We start from the raw sequence: 24581 nt of genomic DNA on the forward strand, positions 1-24581 counted from the left end.
ATGCTTTGCACGTTATCAATTTCTCTTTCCTACATTTCTGTTTTTTGTTTTTGATCATAAAATCATGTCTGACTCATATCAAAAGTTCATGTCTGTGCGTGAAAGTAACAAGTTTCCAACCTAACAGAAAGATGGAAACTGTTTGGCAGAGGCTGATTGCATCTGCTCAATGTTAGGGTGCCAAAAAATTCACGAATCTGCGAGTGGTAGGTCGATTAAAAGTTTATACATTATAAGATATTGCGTGGAAAAAGGATGAATGAATAACTTTGCCAGCTGTCCAGAAACATAATTAGGGTGAAATTACTGGGCTGGTGTGATGATTAATTGCTGCCTTAATCACACTTCCTGAGATAGCTGAGAGAAGTCTATTTGTAAGATATGTGGTGCTAAAGCAGGTTAGTTAGAATGGAAGCCTCCGTCAAACGCAGCCTAACATCTATAATAGGAAGAGGCAGACGCTGCAGCATAAAGTATTCTTGGAGCCTTGTACAACAGTAGCATATAACTTGCAGTGTTTTCTAGCATCTCTTCCTCGACGACTACAGTGTTTCTTCTTTCATGTTGCACCATGCTGGCTTGATCGGAGCGGAATGCGGAAGATGATAGAACGCAGGCACGATGGAGGAGATGCTGTGCTTTCCCGAAAGAAAAATAGAAATCAAAACAGAAAGCAGCTGAGTTGTGGGAATTCAAAGGGACCTGCGAAGCACAAGTGGCGACACTCTGAAAGGTGCTGGAGCCGCAGTCACTCCCTCATGCCAGATGATGGCAGTCTTGTGCTCTGGGAGAGCAGAATAGATTGATTTATTGTCAATATGGCATTCTGTGATGTAGAAAAATCCAATAATTTAAAAAAATTACATTGTGCCAAGAGCACCTCACGGGAATGCATTATTAAGCCGCGCTATAAATATACTCACTATAATTACTCTTGCTTTGAGTTACTAATTATGTGCTGTGGGTATGGGTTTGCTGTTACACTGGCAGAGGGAGTGGAGGGAAACTGGAGCCAGCCTCATGAGGTTCTTCACAACAGTTTAGAAAATGGCAAGAGCTCTGTTTAGAAATGGGGAAGAGTTTGATTGAAAATCTGGTGGTTTGTAATTTGGGAGTCAGATGTGTTTTCCTTTTGAGTACTGCAGACCCCGTTTGGATTAGATATAATGATTTAATTAAGTATTTTATTCTGCTTAAGGAAGTCTATATTGGGAATCTAACACTTTATTCCTCAAATAGATGTTAAGTTTTTATATGCATTTTTCCCTGATTTATCCAGACTGTTGAATTTTAAAGTGCTGTTTATGGTTAATAGGGCATTTGGTAGTTTCCGCATTGTGATGTAACAGAGAGGTGCTGTGAATGATTAGCTCACCAAAGGATGGAGTAATTTAGCTCAAGAGAATAAGCCCCACAAGGAAGATCCTAAATACTTAAGTTCCATCTTTGTTTGTAAACCTCCCTGGCATAGACAGAAAAGATAATACGATTAAATTTAATTAGGGTTTGTGTAATTTAAAAACAGTTATTATCAATCTTAATCTATGTTGTGTTCCCAGATATCAGATTACGTGTGCTTTAAATTTGATATTGATGTCCTTTAAACCAGCATCTCAGAGGTTATTTACCTGTTGGATTCTGGGATGGTCAACTAAAAAGAGGATGTCACCTTGAGGCCCCTACTTGTGCAGAGAGTGTCCAGTGTGCAGGTGTGCAGTGTTCAGAGGGGCTCAAATGGAGAAGCAGGGAATTAGATGAGAACAGTGTCCCCTGGGAGTGCTGGGAAAGGGTGCTGCGCGCGTGCAATATGGAGTGATGAGAAGTTGTGGGCATGGAGTTGAGAGGAAACATGACAGCACAGCAGGGGTGCCAAGCAGCATGTTTGATGGAGGTAGATATAAATGGTGTCGAATGTGTTCTGCATTTTAAACACCCTTTTCAAGCACGTTTAAGAAAAAAAAGGCATTTAACTTTGATCTAGGGAGTGCCTGAATGGGAAATATGCCTTCTTTCATAATTGTGGTTTAAAAAGAGATTACAGTTAGACATTGGTTTAATATACTATATATAATATACTATTATATACTATGCTACTATTATGTACTATATAATGTACTATTGCTATATTATATATTATATACTGTTCTATCATGTTTTCAGCTGACAGAAGAACTATTGCATGTAGCAGAAAGGAATGGGTCAGATTAAGACCTCTGAAAAACAGATATTACACTTTATAACGTGAGGCCAATATTTGACATGGCTTTGAAGAGACAGATACAAGTCCATATTAAGTCACAATCTCAACAGAATGAGCTCAATCTGGAGTGAAAATGTGTTATCTTTTATGCTATTTTTTTTTACACAAATGCCAAACGGAGCTTTCAGTGTTACCTAGTTGCGGGTGTTTTGATCCGATCCGCCAGTTATAAGAAAGAAGTAAGTCTTGGTTGTGCTGTGCCAAATGGTGGTTCATGTGAGAACCTGGTGAGTGTGTCTGAGAATCCCCAGAAGAGAGCAGAGCGGTTTCACTGTAAAATTCCATTGATTCCATTGACTAGACCGTCATCTATTGGAGTAGATAATCATCATCAAATGTAGGACCATCATTCACCATATCTGTCTCTCCACAGAAAGAGGAAGGCAGTCGCAGCGTACGTCTGGGCACCCTCATCGCCCTCATGGTCGAGGAGGGACAGGATTATAAGCAGGTGGAGATCCCAGCAGAGGAGAGCAGCCCGACACCCCCTGCCCCTCCCCCAGCACTGTCCCCTTCACCCCTCACTGGGGCAGTTCCTGTGGTCCCACACAGAGCAGAGACCACGACCAGCACTGCACAGTAAGTCTTAGTTCATCTTTTATGTGGTTCATTTTACCCATTGTCTTTCTGTATCACTTCTGGTATTTTCATTCGTAAGTTATTTTGATATATTTCCGAGTTTTCGAATTGCCGTGCTGTTTCACCAACACCACACCTACGCTGACACACGATGAGTGAGAAACTGTGTGTTCTTCCAATATGTCCACTGTTGGGCTGCTTGTCTTTTTAAACTCCACTGCTTTTAACAGGACGATGTGAAGCACTGTGAATCGCTGGGAGGAGTGGCTGCAGTCTTGCCGGGTGCAGGCAGGTCACTGTTACATGGCAAACCAAGGATACAGTGGTTGGCTTAAGTCCTCCATTTTGGAGTGGTGTTCAAACACGGGTGCGCACTCTTGAGGAAACACAGACACACTTATAGCCCTGGTTCAGGCATTCTGTGTTGTGAGTGTCTTTATTGGCTATGTCAGTCAGGAGCTCCTTTTTTTTTGGTTAGTCTGGAGTGACATGATTTGCGACATAATACCCGTAAAACTGCACTGTATTCAAACAAGAAAGAAGTGACATTTGTTCCCTTCAGTTTATTAATTATTACCAAGTAACCAAGCATGGACTAATGTAATAGATGTCAGACAACCCATCAATTTCTCTATGAATTGATTGTGATATCCTGGTGCGGAAATTCCATTTGCTCTTAAGTTGCTTATTCAGTGAAAAGAAGCAAAAGAGGTCATAAGGTAATACTGGTATTGACAAGTGTAATTTGTAGTTAGAGTTTTGATTCATGATTCATTTTTGATTCATGCTTATTTGAACTACTCCCCAAGATATGCAGGGTTCTCTTATTTGCTTTACAGCTGAGAACCCAGTTACTGAATTCAGTTAATAAGCATGTTTATTCAGTCTTTATTACGCTGGTGATGATTTAAAGCTTTTGGAACAAAGGAATAAAACTATTACATAGCAAATGTATTCCTTTCCAGGATTTGCTAGTTACATGCTCTGATGAAGCATGTAGCAGGGATTTAGTTAAAATTATCTTTTTTTTTTAACATATCCTCAGCATTCACAATTGAAAACCACCCAGCACCCAATGCTCTCTTTCATATGCAATTCCTCTGCTCCTACTAGAGTAAAGAAGTGGTCTGAGGGTCATGAAGAGAACCTAGGAGCAGGCTGGCGCTGGTAGCAAAATAAACAGCAGGACCAATGGTCCAAAGCGTATTTGAGAGCAAAGAAGAGTTCATGCCAAGAAATCACAGTTCAAACACAAAGGGAGAGTCCAGGAGCAAGGTCAGGACAAAGCAAGGCCAGAAATCCAGAATGTTGCACAAGCAGAGAGGTTGCGATTAGAGAACAGATCTAAGGTTCTCTAAGGTCCAGTGCCAGACAAGAGTAATGCACAGGCAAGTCTTAAATAGTCTTTTCCTCATGATACAGTCGTGATTGGTAATATAACGCAGGTGGAAGACGTCCGGCCTGAGCAGGTAGTCACGATAACCAGTAGATAGGCAAGTGGGTAGTGGCTCTGACTGTTGCCGTGGTAATGGTAGCACATCCTACAGCGCTCCAGCAGGTGCGAGAATGACATCATTAAGACAAGCTGTTCATAAAACCTGAGAGTTTGATCTGATATCCTGCTGGGCAGCCAGGTTTTGCAAGAAAAAGACACCCCTGGACACCCCTGACTAAAGGAGTCAAAGGATAGTAACAAATCAATTCTACAGATTGCTGTATGTAACTAAAAATAAGTAAAGGAATCCATAGTTTTGAGAAACGTTGGAAACAAAATGACCAATATTACAGATAAGTCATGTAACAGACAGCTGTTTGCTTATTGCTTTTATTAAACTATAAATGTTTTATAAACAAAAAAACATTCTTCATTATAATAATGCTCTGAAATATTAGGCTACTTCTTTGTAGGAGAATTTTCAGTGAGGGTTAATATATCACAAAGGCAGCTGAACACAGGGGACAAAATGCGCTTTACTTACTGAATTTGATTGATGATATGGGTATAAGTGCTGCCAGTACAATGATATCCTTCTCTACCAGCATTTTTATATCTGTTTTTTCAGTTACACACATGAGTTGGACACATTCCTATGTCTAGAATGAATAATCTATCCATTCATTTTTCTAGCTGTATTTCCAAAGCAGGGTCAGAGCCTATCCTAGCAAAGGCAGGATACACCCTGGACGGGATGCCAGTCCATCACAGAGCACACAGAGACACATACACACCAGCGCCGCTTTTCTTGGAAGCCAATTAAGCAAAGCACAGTCTTTGGACTGTGAGAGGAAACCAGAGAACCCGGAAGAAACCCACGCGAACATAGAATATCCGGGATTGAAGCATGCTAGGAATGGAACCCGGGGCTCGTACTGACAGTGTGCCAGCCACAGTAAATCAGGTCTACATTGTTTAAAAATGTAGAACTGGCAAAGACATAACTGAGGAGACCACAGGGTTTTGCAACATGGACAGTTTCTTTTGAAACCCCAACACTTGCTTGTTAGATTTTGAGCAATTAAACATTTTATTGGTCTCAATTTCTGTCTAGTCCCTCTGTTCCTCGTTTAGTGGCATGAGAACAACAGAAAGCATACAGCGTGCACAATTCCAACAGGCGTGCTTGGTGTTCTTCTGTTGCCTTTGTGCCTCGTGACAGGTTGACATCCCTCCTCTTTATGCTCTGTGTCCTTGACACTAATAGTCAATGTTTGTTTTCTAGGCATAGGATGAGTCCAGCTGCCCGACACATCCTGGACACACATGGGCTCGATCCTGGCCTGGCCACAGCATCAGGACCCCATGGGATCATCACCAAGGAGTGAGTTTGGGCTCCAGTCTCAGCAGAGTCTAGGAGAAATCAGAGAAATGATGGTTTAAATTTAATGAATTTAATGCAAAGTTTTGTTGTCTTGGGGCAGTTAAATGAGTGAAGTAAAGCAATGTTTTTAGGATCTTAAAGGGATAGATAAAACATGCAAAGCCTGTAAGATAGACACCAGCAGTTGGCAGTGCAGTATTAATTTCCACAGAGGCGTAACATTTTCTGGAGAAGGTTATGTTTCAGAGCTGTTGGTGGTGTTATCTGAAACAGCATCCCTTGATAGGCAACTGTGAAGTCTGTATATCACCTCTAATAGCCACATCTCAGCAGTAGCAGGCTGGGGACAGATCATTTCTCATTCGCTGACTCTGTGAGGGCCAGTGTCAGCTGTCCCACTGGGACCTGTGTGCTATTTTATTAAGGAGTCCTTGTTTCTATGGATACTAGCTGCTCAGCTGTAGCCTTAGAAACTGCCAGTACTGCTGTTTTTGTGTATGTATGGGCAAGTGTTTGGGGGGAAGGGTCGCTAAATAAAAAATGCATATCGTAATAGCTGCTTATATTTGAGAATCAGTACTGTACAGATTTTGGAGATGGTAAGGCTGTAATGATGATAATAATGTAATCCTGTTAATTTAACGAAAAAGACACATTCTAAAAATCTAGACTGTTCTCTAGAACCTGGTTCTGGAAAATCCCTATCCACTTTGGTCACTTTTTCTCCAGTTAATATATTTATATAGCTGGATCAGCCTGAAGGCAGCAAAATCACCCAGATCTGAAATGTGGTGTACATTGCAGTAGATCTAAGTGAGAAATATATAAACATCCAGTTATGTATATTATATGAATACTTGCAAAATTTATTGGACAAATTGGATCAGTCTTTAATCTGATAATTTTGTGGATTGAGCAGAATAGCCAGCAGTTTCCTGATAATATGTATGTATATGTATAACACTGGCAAATAAAGAACGATTATTTTAAAGTTTTACTACTTTTAATACACTTCAGGTTTTTCTCCACATGCCAGTTCAGGCTCCAGTGTTAGATATACCTTCTCTACTTAGTATACCATTTTAATTTAAAAATGATAAATCACCGAACCAGCCGTTGACTTTAAGGGTTAAACTCTAGCAGATGAGAGACAGGTGAGTAAGCAGTTTGCACAAGTAGTTCAAAGCCACATCAAAGATGTGTCTCTAGCAGTTACTGTTAATTTTTCTCTGAGTCACAGTTGGAAGCACCAGATGATTAGACCCCTGTTCACCTCAGCTGTCTAATTTAGACTATAATTTCAACTTTTCATTTCCCTTTGGACAAAGCAGAGTTGGCAGTATTACATAAGGAGGGAAACATTCTTTTTATTTTGTCTTGTTAGCAGAATGGCTAATCAATCGATCAGCTAATTCTACAAAAAGACTCCCAGACTGGCTTGAGCTTGAATTTCTGCTAGAGACATTGCCCATTTCACAGAGTAAAAAAATGGTAACAAATTTTAACATGTAGGACCAACATTCAGATGATTGAAGGCATAATGACTTGAAAACAGACCTAAAAATGGGAATATAAAATATTATCCTCAAGGAAGACAGTGCTTGGAAAAGAGAGGTTCCTGCTTATGCTAAAGGATGTTAAATCTGGATATTGAAAGCAGAAATGTGGCAGGGTCTAATAGTACTCTGATCAGGCTTGGACCAGATCTCATCACATCCCTAAGCCAGACAAAAATGTTGAAAAGTGGTGTTGGTTGGCCAGTGGGTCAGTTTATTCTCCAATCCTGAAGCCTCTGAACAGCAAGAATCACACTTTTAGGGGGTTTATGGGGTTTGGCAAAACATTTTCCTGTTTGGCAAACAACTTACTGCGCCAAAACTTCACCTGCCGAACACCTTTTCACCTTCACTAGGAATTAAGTCTGACTCTTCCAGGTTAGATATCTGTCCCTGCAGATATTTGTCCAGCTACAAGAAAGAATAAGTGTCCCTTTCTGCTTCAGATGTACCACTTCTGTATGTAATTGTTGGCTTTTTCTCCATTATAGGGCACATTCCCATTTGTTGATTTGCTATTTAAGTTCTCCTCTCCAGTCCGCTGGTAGTCACATTGGCTGTGTATCTCTTCTGCAGGTGGCATCATCTTATTTTCACTTTTGTTTTTAGCTATAAGCCTATAACCCAAAAGCAGCGTAAGCAATTTTCTTACTCTTAAAATATTAAATTATTCTGTCTACATATTTTCTGCAACTGTACTGTATCACAAATACTGTTTCAAAACTACCTTTTTATCAAAAGTCCCCTGACAACTGTCCTGAAAGCACCAAGCTTCAAGGTTTCTCGTGGAGTTTAAGACTTAAGAAGCCAGAATACTGTATAAGACCAAATTACTGTACCTGGGCAAGTAAAATGTATTGTTTTTAGATTACTGGATGCTGCAATGAATTAACAGGATAACCTTTTACAGATGCTGTCAATGTGGTGAACCTCCACAGTTTTTTTTCTGTTTATTGGAAAGAAAACATCACACTGTTGAAAACAAAAGGGTATTGACTTAAGAACATATGGGGAAGCACATCAGAATTTACATTTCCACAGTAAGACATTACTGGACAGTAACTTCTGTGTCATCATGACACATAGTCTGGAATTCTCCTCAGCTTCCCAATCAAGTAATGAGTGAATATGTTAAGGAAGATGACTATTGCTAATAAAAATCATATTGTTTCATGTTAAAAAATATATTTTTATTAACAGGAGCTTAATTAATTTAAGCTATTATTGCTTAAATTATGGATTTCCAACAACTTGTCCTGGATCTGAATGAAAATAAGAAGAAATGTGTTTAGAATTGGAATCAGAAAATACTTCTTCAGGAGGTTGTATGTATCTGGAGCCCATCAGATTCCCTAGAATCTCTAGATTCTCACCGTTAAAACTGGATGAGGTTTGTGGTTCAATCAGCTACATCAACAAAATTTGCAAATAACCTCTAATTTTTTACCTGTCCTATGTTGTAGTGGTCTTTTTAGTGAGATGAGGTGTGTTTTTCAGTATGAAAGTACAAGAAAGGCTGAATATATGAACTCCAGAGGAAAAACGACTCAACCTTGTGTGTCTCCACACTGCAGATCAGCCACCTGAAGGTCACAGATGTTTTGATGGAGGCTTTTCAACGTTCTTGTGTCTGAAGTTGGCATGCTTAAAAAGGCATGAGAACCTTCCCCGGCCATTTTGCCCTCCTTTGTCGCCCTCTATTGATTGAAGTTATTGAAAGACTTAAGCATGAAGGAGCCACACATATATAAATATACATATATACATATATATACATATATAAATAGTCTAGATAGAAAGAGCAATACCGACACAAGATGTTAAGGCTCAAAATGGTTCCTGGCTTTATTGTGTAGGTTCAAACACAGACAAGAAGCTGCGCAGAAACCAAAGAAAAAGTCTAGTTCCCTTGCATCTCCGATTATATTCTGTGACATTAACATGTCCAAACCCAGTATGAATGACTACACAAAAAACTAATCAGGCTCATCAGCTGGAGATAACACCACCTATTTTGGTCTCCCATGCAGTAAATGACTGCCTCAATTTTTATACAGGTCCTCTCAATGATTTACACCATGTTCCCATTAAATACTCCATTCAGTTAATAACACTAGCAAATGAACTAAAGCACAGTCTAATTGTTGCTTTTGTGGCCCCTAATGGTCATCCCGTTGACTTGACATCCTTCAGTTCTAGGCTCAGGTGATGAGCCTCCACATAAGGTATTCCCACTAAGGTGTGCTCATAGAGCAGAATCTAACAAGAGGTTGAAAATAAGGTAGATTATAGTTGAAAAGAGCATTTTAATGATTTGTGGCAGCCACACGTAATACCGCATCTTATTTGGGAAAATTAACCTACAAAACTCCTTTTCGTATTCAGGTTTGGCATTGTCCATTGCAGATACAGTGATGCTGTATTGTAGCTCTTTTCCCAGAAATACCTGTATGGAAGCCTTAGGCTTTGGCATAGTGAAGTTTCTAAGATTGTATGCTGTCATGTTAAGAATATCTTGGTCATCTTTAGCTGCACAAGGCAAACACGTAGCGTTGTGTTGTGATTGAGTCAGAAAATTACTATTTATGACCTTTACTTCTAGTTGTAGAATTGTACTTCTCAACTTGTCAGAGGCAAAATACTTTGTTGTGCAAAGGAATGAAGATTAACTTTGGTCCCTTAATACAGAAGGTTTTACAGTAAAGGTACATGGGAAGGAATTCCTTATATCAGATATTTTCAAAGGCACTTTTGAAAGATGCACCCAATTAAACCAAAAATAAGTGTAACAGTTTAAAAAATCAAATCTATACTAAAGGATAACATGATAACAGAAAATCGGAATTTTATGATTAGCTAAGGTTTATTAGAAGATGGAAAAAGAGAGCATATTTTACACTAAAAAAACTTTCTTAGACCAAATCTCTTTTAAAAAACTGCTTTTTTGAGCTGTAACTCCGTTAGGAAAAGCAGACATTTTGTCAACAGTGCCTGGAACACTCTGTACTGTCTATGATAAATTGAATTGCCGGGAACTGCACTGTGAATCAGGCATCACCGTGTGCAGTTTCTCAGTCAGAAGCTCAAAGGATTTAGAGTGTTGGTTTAAATTTCAGATGTTCAAATGTGGGAACACAATAAGAAGAAAAACAATGATGGCAAATATTAAATTTTAAAACTATGAAAAATAACAGTGGAAAAAGTTACATTATTAATGCTTACTCTGTTTTATATGCTGAGAAAAGTTTGCAAAATACTGTGCTCCAGGCTGTAGTTTTTCATCTATAGTTCTGGATTTGTAAATACGCGAATGTTTGTGTTTTGAGAGCTGCAGTCTAGCATGTTGCTCCTGAGAGATCCCAGCTCGGCATGCGGCCTCACTTCTGACCTGCTGTGCTGCCAGTACGTCAGGGCTGGTACAGAACCTCTGGCCCTGGCTGCCAGAGTGCAGGCAAGAGCACAAGCAGACGGGTATCGATCATTTTTCAAAGGAACACAGGGTGTAAAAACATGAAATATGTCATGTTTGTCTTAAGGATTGTACAGATACTAATGATTTCCCATTATGAAGAGACAAAGTCTTGAGAAAGAGTGTAAGAACCATTACCAAGGAGAGGATGTTATTTGTCCTATCTGGTGCATTAGGTCATTGGTAGCTAATTGATCTTCACACTTGATCGGCTGTAGGGTATTCTGTTGTGGTCTGTTCTTTATCTTATTACGTTGATTCACAATGAAATATACAAAACATTTGATACAAAATTTACTAAAACAACTTCAGCTTTGGACATTTTGGTATTTTTTATTTTTTTATTTTGTTTCAAGTACCCTTTCTCTCAAACATTTTTTTTTTCAAGTGAGACACAGGTGTTGCCATCAAAGTTACATTTTAATGCAAATATCATGTAGCATAACAACCATTCAGGCAGATTAATTATCCACAGATTATCTTCCATTATTATGTCCACAGGCATATAATACATTTTAGCACATAAATAACATATTTAACCTTGTATCATATAGCACAAAGAAGTTCAGAAATCATCTTCCTAATACAAGAAATTATATATGGCTAATAAAGTGATCTTATCTTATCTTTACAATGCAAAAAGGCCATGGCACACAAGCAATATTATCGTGAGACAAGACTTTAAGCCAGTTTCACAGGATTATTGCTGCATGGATGTAATGAGATAAACATCTTCTTTATTGCAACCATTTGCTGTTCATTACCAAATATGTGAGACAAAAAAAAATTCTGAATCTAAATGCAGTATATATTTATTCTTACACGGTATATGTTTAGACTTATTTAGATTTTAAAAAACATCAGTCAACTTTGCAGGTATGCTCAGACAGGAGCCCTGCTCAACACCTCTGGAAATCGTCGTCTATAAAGGCAGGCAGCCTGTGGCTGTGGTGTCGCCATAGTCCCCCACGTCCATTTCACCACCGTTAGTTATAGCTAGAGCCTGGAGTCTTTCTAGGATGTATATCAGTCCTCTGTTACTAAGAGGTCGATTTAGCCTCTTCTAAAGTCATCCATTAAACACTTTTCTCATCTCATTTAGTGATGTGCTACAATTTGCGTGCATGAGCTATTAACATTTAAACACACATCCATTTTGTTTAATAGTATCACAGATAAGATGGCAATAAATTAAAATCTTGGATCAGGATCATGTATTTCAAGTGAGCAACATAATGTTGTTGAAAAGCCTGTATGAAATCAGAAAGTGAGTATAAAATCATTAAAAAAAACTTGTTTTCAGCATCCATGAAATTAGTTAAAAATCACAGCTATTATTTGGCCTTTTGTGTTAAGTGGAAATATTTTTATATTAATACCAAAATTAACCTAAGCACACTCCAACTTGAATTTAAATCCATTACCAAAGCCTGGATTTGTATTTAAATTAAGTATATCCCCATACAAACAAACTGCACTCTTATTCTGGGTCAAATATACTGACTGCCTTGAGAAATTTGTGAGCTTGTGAAAAATGCCTTTCTTTTTTAATTGATCCTGGTTGAAGTATGCACCCATGTTTTTCAGTAACTTGGGTTGCTTTGGTTTTTGGTTGAAAAATACTGAAGGTTTGAGGTACTGTCTGTGCTGTGGCAATCCTCAGTTAGGCATTTATTTCCTCACTTTTATTTCATGTTGAATGGACTCTAACTTGCATATTCTCAAACTACCGTATTGGATCAACCAGACTGCTGTCATGTCACAATCAAAGAGAGATGTGTTCCCAGGCCCTGTACATCCTTTAGCAATGTTCTCATCTGCTTTAACACAACCAAACTAATGTATTTAGAAAGGTATACTGCATCAGAATATCAAGTGCCCTATCGGGCTGTTAGTGACTCAAGAAGCAGCTTTATAGGAAGAGTATAGCCTATCTGTTTGATAGCATCTCTCAATTTTCTGATTTTATCTAAATGTTTTTTAAGTTTGTTTACTGGTTCTGCGGTGTTTGCTAATTCTATTTTAGTATTGTGTGCAAACTTGACTTGTTTATTGACTATACCAAAATCCATGTCATTAATATACATTATGAAGAATAGTACTCCCAGTATTCTACTAATTACATATCCTAATTTGAGCATTTTCCCTTATCTGTACACTGCTCTGTAATCATTAACAATTTCTCAATCCAAACAGATGTATTTCCCCATGTAACTATCCTGTTATTTGAAAAAAATTACATTTGGAGCAGTGTTTTTTTGTAATCACTAGGTATTAAGTTGTAGTTATTTATCAATATATGCTATGAAGCTTTAGTCCGGTGAGTTTATCTGAGTTCAAACAGGTGATAACAATTAATTACAGTATGTATGATATCTGAAGCTCTTATAGGAATGCAGTTTATGAAGTGAAGAGTCTGCACCAGCATGAATAAACCTACAGGGTCCAATAAAGGCTTTCAAATATAGTGCAAAGTAGCAAACACATTTAGGAATGTTGTGGGACTTTTTGGAGATTGAGTCAGGTGCTCAGAATCCTGAAAGGAGCTGCCAGAGCTGGACCCAAACAGCCATCTCAGTTTCTGTAAGGAGCAGAGGACACAAAGCAAAGTTATTTGGGAATGTTGAAAGAGCCATAGCTGTTGGGTCTTTAGAACAGAAGCCGATTCACTGGGATTTTAATAAGCTACAAACAAACACCTACTGAGTTCCCTTCTCTTGTTTGTATCCTTTCTTATTGACTTTTGCTGTTGTGAAAGAGTAGGGGAGGACTGTGCAGACAAGACTGTCCGAGTTTGTCAGGCTGATTGGATAGCCACGGAGGGCTGTGCAGATCAGTCCGGCTGTCGCCGGAGTGAAGTTTTTATTTTATCTGAGAAGTTTTCTTTTTAAAGTGCAACGGCTTGAAATGTGATGCGATGGAAGTCATAGCATGACAGGATATGTGGACAAGGAAGTAAACATTTCTGTCATGCTGGTTTGGTAAATAAGGTTAGGTCAGTAAGTATTTTGAACAGCATTGGAGTGAGTGACAGCTACCAGAAGCCTTTACTTTGATGAGGTGAAAAGGGGAAATTTCCAGGTTAATTTCTAAGCTGTTCCAAACAGATGGCAGTATTGAGCAAGAGTTTCAGACGGTGCAGGGGAGGTGTTTCTTTCTTCTTTTTTTAAATTCAGATCAGCCTCACACTCCTTTCAACACACTTTTAAAATTCCTGTCAGTGAAGACTATAAAAAGCTTGCTTTGAACCACAGCTGTCCACAGAAAACCTCTTTGCTCACCATTCTGTACTGTATTTAGTCCTTTAATTTTAATCAGTGATGCAGCCATACAGGAATTAAGTCTTTTTTTTTTTAAATTAATTTGGTATCTGTGAGAAAGTGTTGTTTTTGTTTTTTTGTTATGGGTTGTGGAGGAGGAATGTTTGAGTGTTCTCTTCCTTTTAAGAAGTGTATTGAACTACAAAACATTACCTGCCATGTCGTAAATGTGCATTTAGGTTGTAATATGCTGATGCGTAGCACATACAGCATGTGTGAAGAGAAGAAAGCTTTTCTTTCCAAAGTAAAGAAAAGAGAGAGAAGTCTGTAAGGAGGAAATATTACTCCCACATTTAATCACATGCTTAATAAATGACATAATTTAGCACTGCAATATCTAAGGAAAATCTTTGTGAGCTGGAAACATTAGCTTTCAGGTTTCAGATTGGATTAAATAAAGAGCATTTTCGCAAGCATGAGTGAAATGCTCATGTAATGTTTCCTTGATGCTGTAAGTACCTTCCCAGAAGAGACCTAAGAAGTGGCAGAATCTGACTGAGCCCCGTGATTGTTGACTCAGAGAGCAAGTTTGTTTTTGAATTGTTTTTAAATGAGCTGTGAAGGCACCAACCTTTTTAGGTATTTGCAGCGTACCCTCATTTGTAGCTTTTTTGTTTTCTTAGTTTAAGCCTGACATCCAGCATTTTCTTTATTTAGAATCACACATTATATATTATTAAGTACACGCCCAGTTTATATCCCATCTCATGGTGATGAACCCTTTACCCACACAGGGAGAATGAAGAAGCACAGATACACTCACTTCATACTACTTACCCATTGAGACACTCATCTTCTGAAATGTTACAAGCTACACAGTGATGCACAGTTTGTTCCTCTATGTTGAGGCTGATTTGATGTGATGAAGGTGTAAATCACTAACCTGCTACGTATGACATCTGGAGCCTTCCCCAAACGGGGATCTTTACATGTGAAAAATATATATTTTTTTGCTTTTATTGATATGGACCTTTTATATAATGTTTAAAGATTTAATTATAACAACATTAAATTAAAAATACACTGTTTGTTTTAATTAATTTAATTATATAATTCATTTTTAATTCAAGATTAATTAATTCGTAGTTAACGTTGCTGCCTCACAGCACTGGAGACTTGGGTTCAATTCCTGGGGGTGCTGTCTGTGTAGAGTTTGTCTGTTCTCCCTGTGTTCGTGTGGGTTTCCTCCAGGGGCTCCAGTTTCCTCCCAAAGTCTAAAGACATAATGGTAGGTCAGTTGCCATTTCCCTTGGAAGGATTTTGAGCCTGAGTTTGCAAAGGTGGGATATGTTATATTTACGGGCAGGTTATGCAGGAGGCTGTAACCTGAGAGACTGAGAAATATGGCTGCGTTGCACATTGTAATGTATGGCACAGTGAAACCACATTCTATTCCATTGCTTATTTCCACATCAGGCTCACTCACAAAAACTTGTCTTGATGAATAAATAAAATCATGATAGATTCTTCTACTTGGCAATTTCTAACTAGCTGTTGCTCTGTGGATGTGACAGGATAGTGTGGGTGAAAAAAGTTATGCTAGGTTATACTGGGATCTTCTGTAAGCAGGAAACTTGGTACGTGTATTGTATGTTTATATAAATGTAGCATCAGGAATAGAGACATTATTTTATTTTGAAGAAACAGTCAAGAATTAAACCTCAAAGCGTGTAATTACACCTTAAATTAAAAAGTTTTTTTTTCATAAAGATGAGGGCAAGTTAAAGTCGGACAATTATATGCCCAATTGCTTTGTTGTATTGGAGTTTTTTTAACTTAAAACAGCCTGAGTTCTTTTACCCACCTTAAGCTTTTGTACATTTTATTTCTGGTACACCTGCCAGCACTGGTATTGAATGAACACCCCACCTGTGGTCTCCCAGAGTATCCACTGGCAAATGATGACTCCTGTGTTTACTGCATACTGTGAAAAATTAATTCACTCATTGTCATCCTGGGAATTTTCAGTGTGGCATTCCCAAACAAATACATTCTTGCTACATTTTTTTTATTTGAAAAAAAGTGCTCGTCAGTCATGTTGCCAGTCATTGTGTTGTAGGGTTTTTTATATAACATCTCGCTTATGTAAAGTAGCTTTATGTAAGCTAGCTTATGCTAGTTCCTGGAATGTCATTTAAAAAATAACAACACATTCTACAAGAGCAGTACCTTAGCTGGGAGCAACTGAAATAATGAACAGAATCATATTTAAAATGTGATCCATCTGCTCCAGTTCTAGTGTGGGCTGACTTTTTTGGGGAACTGGAAATTGGAAACTGGAAATGTGCTTTTACATTTCTTATCTGGACAAGAGTAAAGTTAATTCTGAGACCATTCCAACATTCCAGCATTTTGCCTTTTCAGTGAGTTAATGCTTAGAAAGATCTCTGAACTTTTTGGGTTTATTTTCAGTTTTTTGTTTTAAATATAATGAAATCTGAATTTCCAGGGAAAAAGTAGGTTTCTGTGGTATACAGTACTACCAGTAAATCAAATCACAGTGCAAGCATTGTTGTGAAAACAACAGGAGAGTGGAGTGGAGAGGGCGGGCTTGTCAGTTCTCCACTAAGTCAAGTGGAGTACTTACAGTAAAAACTTTTCACAGCCCAATAAGAAAAATACAGGTACCCAGTAGTCTGTACTTGACCGCATAATATAGGAACATAATGAAATTTTATTGTGTAAAACATGGATATGATTTTGAATGCTCTTAATCTTGAGCTACATTTAAAATGCACCCCTTAATTAAACCAAGTAGAAATGAAGCAGTAGTTACAAATTAAAAGTTTTGCAACACTTTCTCACAAAAGCACAAGAAAAACATAAAACATTATTCATATGATGCAGCTGCCAACTATCACATTAAACATTTAAAAGTTTGCTAAAATATGCTTGATTCTAAAGATGAAATCAAATTCAGTTGTGCAGATGGTTGGCAGGAAAGGTGAACAGTACATCAGTTTTGCTTAGGTTTTTGTAAAATAATTTTTAAGTGCATGGAAACAAACTGGAGATAAAATAATAACCTATTTTCTCAAGTGGATTTAAAAAATATATATAACACTTTTTTAGAAAAATAAAAATAAGCGCATGCATGGGTTAAAAGCTAATTAGATAGGCCAGGATAAATATAAAAAGGAGACTAAATAAAATTAAAGGGCTCATCAGTATTGCAACTATAAAAAATAAGCAGTGTTTCGGAGATGGTAATAGAACATTTTAGATGATGGGAGAGAAATGACTAATGTATTAAATTAATATTCAGTCAGTTTTTTATCTAGAAAGGATCAGACTCAAGCCTCAGACTGAGCATACAATGAGTTCTATATTAATACTATCATAGAAGAAACAAAAGAGTTACAGGTACTGTACTTAACGCATGATAAAATGCATACCTTTTTTGCATTTTTTCAATTACACTTCCCTTCATTTAAATACCTCAGACTTTTATTGACATATTATATTGTTTTTTGTCATTGCTTCTATGCATTGTCCAGCTGACAAAACACTTTGTCACAAAAGGAAACCCCTAGAGCATCTTCTTGTTTTTCTTCTTCCAGCTCAGTAATACCCATTTGATATAAGTACTGTATTTAATATTCTTTTTTCTTGGATATATTACCTTGCACATCCATGTACAATTTATTTTGCTGGATGTCAAACCAGTCCTGATTTTTTACCAAGTTGCGTTGCTTGTGCTGTAGTCAAAGTTTTTGCAATATCACCTTTTTTAGATAATCTCTAAATTTCAGTAAATTCTCTTGGAAAGAGCAGCAGTCAGTCCTAGAACCAAATTATTGTTGTATTGACATAGTCTGCTGTTACTCCCAATATTGATTTCCTTTTTTTGCTTTATAGTCAGTTCTTAATTACATTAGATTTATGCAGCTTTACATCTGAGGATTTGTCTTCCATTCAGTCCTTTTTAGAAGGTTATTGAACATGCAAATATAACTTATACCCTAGATCTGGTGAGCTAATTATTTCATCTGATAGGATAGTTAGGCGTGATCTTCTAAATCCATGTAGATAATCAACTAGAGCACAGCTGTCATTTAGGAATTGTACAAATTGTCATTTTTTTTATTTTTAAGAAGTGTAGATAAAATTGAAGTGAGACTGATTGGTCTATAATTCCCTGACCTTATTTTGTGTTACAATTGCAAATGACAAAGGTATTAGAAATATTATGTTGTTCAGGCTATTTGTTTTCATGTTCTCCTCTCATTTGCTAAAACAGTGGGACTCTAAATCTACTAGTGGGACTCACATAAAAATATGTGGGACTCATATAAATATATGACACTACAAATTTAAAACCTATGTGTTATCGGTTTTCTTCTGTGTGAACATCTGTGTAAAATAATGTAAATTGCCATTTCCTGCTTGTCAGACTCGTTTGTATCCCAGAGACACGTCTTGCTGAATTGTTGTAATTGGAATATTGAAACTATCCCTTGGCATCAGCTTTGGCTGCATTCTATATTTGTATCTCAATTGTAGGTTTACTGATACACTCCTGGACAACAATGTCTTGTATGTTATCAAAACACATGGAGTTTGAGCAAACAGCTGTCCAGATGTAGAGGCCCATGACATGATTATTTCAGTTAATACATTGTGTTACTGGGAGCTGACTGGACACTGCCAAATGATATTTTAACTTCTTTCACCTTTATAAGTGTTGAGTTTGAGCGTTCAAATTTTGATTACAAATATTTGCTTTAAAAATGAGTATACTGTACATCGTTTGTAGCTCAACAAAATGGAACATCATTTTAAAGGATTGAACAGAAGATGTATTTGTACCTAAGGAATAGTGCAGTTTGTTGGAACAGATACTTATAAATCACAAGGGCTTTATAAGTTGTGTTTAAACCTGAACAGGGAGTTAATTATGTGACTGGTGTCTTTATTCACAATTATAGCCCATGCTTTGCAATGTTTTTATTTTAAAGTAAGCGACTAAAAATAAATTATAGGTTAAAGTTTTCAAAACAACAGCAGGCGCAAAGTATCTGAAAGTGGGTGGTCTAATATGAAGCAGATAAAAAACTGCAGGTTAACAGGAATTGTTGCATGTGCTCAGTTATTAGAGTTTGGCTTCAGATCTTGCACAGAAAGGTGTGTGTGCTATAAACATGTCTGCCATCGTCTTTAGAAGATTTTCAGGTTGCTCAGATAAGAAGAGATACGGAGTTATGAATGCCCATGTATGTCAGATAATACACACATTATAAACCTTCAAATCTGGACACGTTGAGCTGCCAGATTTCTGAAATTTCTGCAACAGAATTCTAGGGTGCATTTTTGAAAGGCATTTTTCTGTCCAAGGACTCGCTATATTGTGAGTCATTTTTGCAGGCTCTTTTTTTATGTAATACTGCACCAAGACTAGGTGTTGGAGTACATAATAATTGCTCTGTGCTGTCACTGACAAGAGGTCCTTGGTCCTATCATGTGTCCAAAAGATGGGCACATGCATGTTCAATAACTTGGATTCTTCCATAGAAGAATACATTCTTTTGCACTCAACCGTAGTCACCGTATTAATCATTGGTCATTTTAAACATTTTAACTCTGCAATGGGAAGCTGAATTGTAACTCAGCAAAAGTGACACTTTAAGATTTGACTTTTCATATTCGCAAGACATTTGTGTCGAATTACCATTCATAGATTTGGTCATAACAGTTCAGTACTAAGAATGTTGTTTTTATAAGAATAAGTCTTTTAATCATGGTATGTATTTTGCAGGACATTTGTTTTTTTCTTTCTGTGGTTCAGATCAGACATTCATTATTCATTCAATTAAGTGCTCAGTTGGAATAAAAACCAGAAAGTGTTTGGGTCCTCAGGACCAGTATTGGGAAACCCTGGTTTATATTCTTTAAAAAATGCTCTGCAACATAGTTTCACTGTAACACATAAAGCCCCATTGTACTAAGATTGCTTGTTTTTTTCCTGATAACACTGGTGAATTTAAAAGCACATATTTTAAAGCAATTTAAAAGACTGAGTGTTTTAGCTTTGCTATAATAGCTTTCAAGCATTATCATGAAAATTAAGGCATGCCTGCGAGAATTCAGAAGACAGCATGTAGAAAGTGTTGGAATAAGCACTGGAGCTTCAACAGGAGCAGAAGACGATCTTTTCTCTTCCATTCCATGCCATTACAAGGATTTGAATCCTGCAATAAACTAATCCTAAAATGCTTATTTGGACATCACATTGATAATTAATGATTTGCTGGCACACAGCCTTGGAATGAAATGAAAAACCCCAAGGTTTGTCTGCTCCCATCCTGTAGACTTCACTAGGCATCTCCAAATCTGGTCCTGGAGCCTCAGCCCAGTAGGTTTTATAGGCAAGCATTTCATAATCAATTTCCAGAGACCTGGAACAATTTAATTGAAATTAGTTGGTCAGCTGATTTGTCGAATTAACAATTTAGAATTAATTTTGAACAGATGGTGTCAGCCATTAAGGACCTCAATGTAGCATCCTGCTTGCTTAATTGAGCAGTAAGTTACATGTGTTTCACATCTTTAGCATAAAGTGGATTATTGGGACCTCTAACACTTACTGGGTTGTTTCTCTCTAGACCTGTGCTTGTTGAAGCACATCTGGACATTAGGCAACTAACAATTGATGCACCTCCTAGCTAATATACAATGAATTGTTCCTTAGAAAACAGTTACTGTGATGCATGAATGTTGTCTGTAGTTGTATCTTTTAAGTGCAGCAAGTCATAGACTGATGGGCTGGTGTTGGTGTGGAGAATTCATGTCCTGAGTGGAAGGCTGTTTCACTTCTATCCATGTAGTCACTATAATTGAATGGTTGTGTAGAAAAGGCCCATAGCATTTAAGATGAATTAATTATAATTAAAAGCTTTCATGTATATTCTAATTGCAAAACTACATTGGCTCAAAATGTTTGAAATGTAAAGGATTTTTTATTAGAGTTGTTGCTTTTCCCTGAGTTCTGTTCTTTCAAAGATTTTCACCTGAAAATATGCTGATAGTAAAATGAGTTTAATTTCTGTGTACAGTATTTTCTAACAAATAGTTTTAAAATTGGTCAGGTGTTTTTTCTTCACAGGCAAAATTTAGAATTTGTACACTGAGTCAGATTATATGAAGATTAAAGAGATACTTTGTGCACCTTTTTAGACCATATCCATGTCTCATATGTTTCGCAGATCGGTGGTTTGTAGGATGTGAATAAATGCCATTTAAATACAGTTTAAAAATATTTTCAGTGGTTATAAAAAGGGGGAAGTGGATCATCCCTGGTTATAGGGACAGACACCATACCTATTCCAAGAGTCATTTTGAGGTTCCTCAGAAACGGTATGACAAGTTGCTTTAACCAAAATGAAGAAACTGAGATATGTTCATTGCATAATCATTCAGACCTGTAAAACCCAGTATCTTGTGGAAGCACCTTAGGAAGTAATTAAGTAATTAAGCTGCAAGTCTTTTTGGTCTCTACCCAATTTTTACCAACCAGCTTGGTGTGATTCTTGTCAATGCTTCCTGGCATGTTGCTTAGACTCTCTCATATTGCTTGGGGATCGCTAATGGATAGCCGTTCTCAAGTCTTTCCACAGATTCTCAATAGAATTCAAATCAGGACTTTGGGCCACTCAAGGAGTATACATTTTTTTTTCTGATTAATATCAGCAAGTTTATCATCTATGGCCAGGTTTTCCTCCATTGACACTCTTCTTTTTGATTCCTGTGTACTGGTGCTGATAAAACTGCATCAACTATACTCTCAACCATAGTACAGCCATTGAAATGCTTAAAATGTTTCAATCTCATAGCAAACACCAGTAGTCATAGTTGTGCCTGTTCAGTTCTCCCTTCTTACACCCAGAGTGGATTGTACTAGCTTTTGTTGGGAGTCAGTAAATATTTTCAAGAGGTTTTTTTGAGTAGTTCTCAACCCGGAAAATATCATGCACACTTTTAAAATGTTTCAGCTTTAAGTGGAACATGCCCATATTTCATATTTCTCTTAATTTTAAGGCAATGGTATATCCTCAGCAGCTATTCATCACCAAAACCGAAAGATTGATATGTTTTAATAAGACAATCGATTTGGATTTCAACCAAAAGTGAGGTGGGCTTTGAGTGACTTCCACCTTTTTTGAGCATCTGACCAAACCTGCTTGGCTTCAAACTTACATTTTCCTTTATCCTCCGGAAGTAAAGGGAAGCTGAAGAGACCCTTTGCTAACTTTCTTTCTCTTCTCCCTCCACAGAGATGCTTTGAACCTGCTGAAGAAGATGGAATCCAGGGAGCAGGTGGCTTCCAGAGCACTTCCAGTTTCTCCGGTACCTCCTCAGCCATCTCCCGTGGTATCACCCATGAAGGGTTCAGTTCGGCCTTCCGATCCTCCAGTCTCCATTCCTGGAAAACCCGGTACTCCTGTGAGTATCTGTACCTCCGTTCCTAAATGAAATTAGGCTATTATGTGGTGCTGTGGATACTCACACACTCATTCTTTAAAAGACTGGTTCACATTTTGTAATTTGGTCAGATTTCTGAAGATAAGCAAGACTGGGTCTGGTCAGTACTGGGATGGGAAACCTCTAAGGAAAACCCAGTTGCCCAAGCGGATGCTACACGTGTTGATCAAAGTTGGTCCTCTTCTATATTTTAAGAAATTTTAGGTCTCTGTAATGAATGATTACTGATGCAAAACTATTATTGTTTTTATCTGATTAACTGTATTAAATCCAGTCTCTCAAAAACACCAAGATACCTGTTTCAAGATGACCATCAAGCAGTAATACATTGCTTTGCCCCATTTTAATGTTATTGGATTAGTTTAATTGGATTGGATGATATTGAAGATGCGTATTAATTTATTTGGACTGAATGACATAAGAACATAAGAATGGTTACAAATAAGAGGATGCCATTCAGACTGTTTGACAGTAGCATGTCAGTCCAAACATCCAGCATCCACATCCAGTAGTTCTTTGAAGAAAGGCCGGGAATCAGTTGGACAGATACTGGATAAATAGCTTGTTCCGTATTCCCACAACGCTGCTGGTAACGCATTGCCTCCTGTTCTTGGATTTAAATGCATTTGCACCTATTTTCCACTTGCCTCCTCTGGCTCATGGTTCACTTTGTCAGTGCTTTTGGGAACTTGGAATACTTGGATCAGGTCCCCTCGTAGTCTTTTGTGATTTAGACTTAAAATGTTCAGCTCTTGTAGGCTGTCAATGTAGAACATTCCCTTAAGCTAGTGAATGAAGAAAGGGAAATCCAGAACAGAACTACGGTATGTTTTTGTAACATGGTGACCTACATTATGCACATGATTCTAAATGAGGTCTTGCTAGTGCATTAAGTTCCATATTTTTCACTATATAACCTAACATTTGTGAATCATTTTTATTACTTCAACAAATTGTCTAGAACAGGGGTCAGAAAAAGGGGATTTTTAACGACGCGTACTATGAAAATACAATAAAAGTCCAATAAACCATGCATAAACTACATAAAAAAACAATAAAAGCTGTGCTTGACTGTTCTGTAATTCTCTACAGTATGCTACCTAATTCTTTGGCATATAAAAAACAGTTTACTTGGTTTGTCTGCTGCATTATTTTTAGCAGGGCCAGCCTGTTGTTTTCACAGGAAAACTCTCACTTAAGTGTAAAGACATTTTAGACAAAATTGTGGTTGTATATAAAGCAAAGTTAGTTGCTCAATCGATTTGTTCAACATAAAGACAGCACAAAGTACTGTTTGTGTGCTTATTAATGTGATGACTGCAATGGTGAAGACAGAGAATTTTTCTGTTGCTCAATCTGCCTTGGCTCTTCAAACTCTGCTTATGGTTGTGACATTGCTGTCTCTCTGTGCTCAAATGATAAAGGTCCCTTAATAAGTATTTGATTGTACATGGTTTTGTGATTAGTGGTCAACAGCACCCAGCTGTACAAAACAGGCTTCATCCTGTTTTCTTAGAGTTCTTATGACCTCAGAAACACTTCTTGATTGCACTACCCAAGCCCTTACTCAGAAAGCGTAAAACAGTGGGTATCTTTAGAAATGTTTGCTTACTTGTGAGTTTACCTAGCCTAAGAGGCAGGTAAACACACATGATGACAGGGTGTTTCTGATGCTTTACCCTAGGACCATAATAAAGAATGAATATTCAACCGGTCGTAAATACAAAGGCTAGGCTGAGAAAACAGAGCGTGGTGTCACCTTCTATAGTGAGCGCTACTGAAGTTTAAGCATAAGTGTTATTATTAAGAATGTATCTACTTAAAAACAAAATATGAATGACATGGCTATAATCTGAGAAATTCTTTAAGGAAGCAGAATTTCTGCACAGCAAAGTAGATAGTTTGTGATTCCTGTAAAGTGAAGGCACATATCTGTGAATGTGATGTGAAATATTAATTTTGACAGGTTGCTCAGCATGAGGTCTGCATGGTTTACACATTTGAAACTGCTCTGCTGTATTGCTCTGTAGTACAGAGGGCACTGGAGAATAATATTGAACTACACTCTCTTCATAAAAAAAGGAGAGGAAAAAGTGGTAC

At 37.5% G+C, this 24581-nt stretch overlaps 1 protein-coding gene across 1 annotated transcript in view; it reads left to right on the forward strand.

Moving 5' to 3' along the window:
• pdhx (pyruvate dehydrogenase complex component X) overlaps window positions 1-24581 on the forward strand; it is a 77815-nt gene that overhangs the window by 22610 nt on the left and 30624 nt on the right. Inside the window, exons 4-6 of the mRNA XM_088934707.1 lie at window positions 2634-2839; window positions 5560-5658; window positions 22274-22442. Coding sequence (XP_088790833.1) covers window positions 2634-2839; window positions 5560-5658; window positions 22274-22442 — 474 coding nt within the window. The remainder of the gene's footprint in view (window positions 1-2633; window positions 2840-5559; window positions 5659-22273; window positions 22443-24581) is intronic.

The sequence above is a fragment of the Atractosteus spatula genome, chromosome 16 (genome assembly GCF_055471065.1).
Source record: "Atractosteus spatula isolate fAtrSpa1 chromosome 16, fAtrSpa1.hap1, whole genome shotgun sequence".
Classification (NCBI taxonomy): Eukaryota; Metazoa; Chordata; class Actinopteri; order Semionotiformes; family Lepisosteidae; genus Atractosteus; species Atractosteus spatula.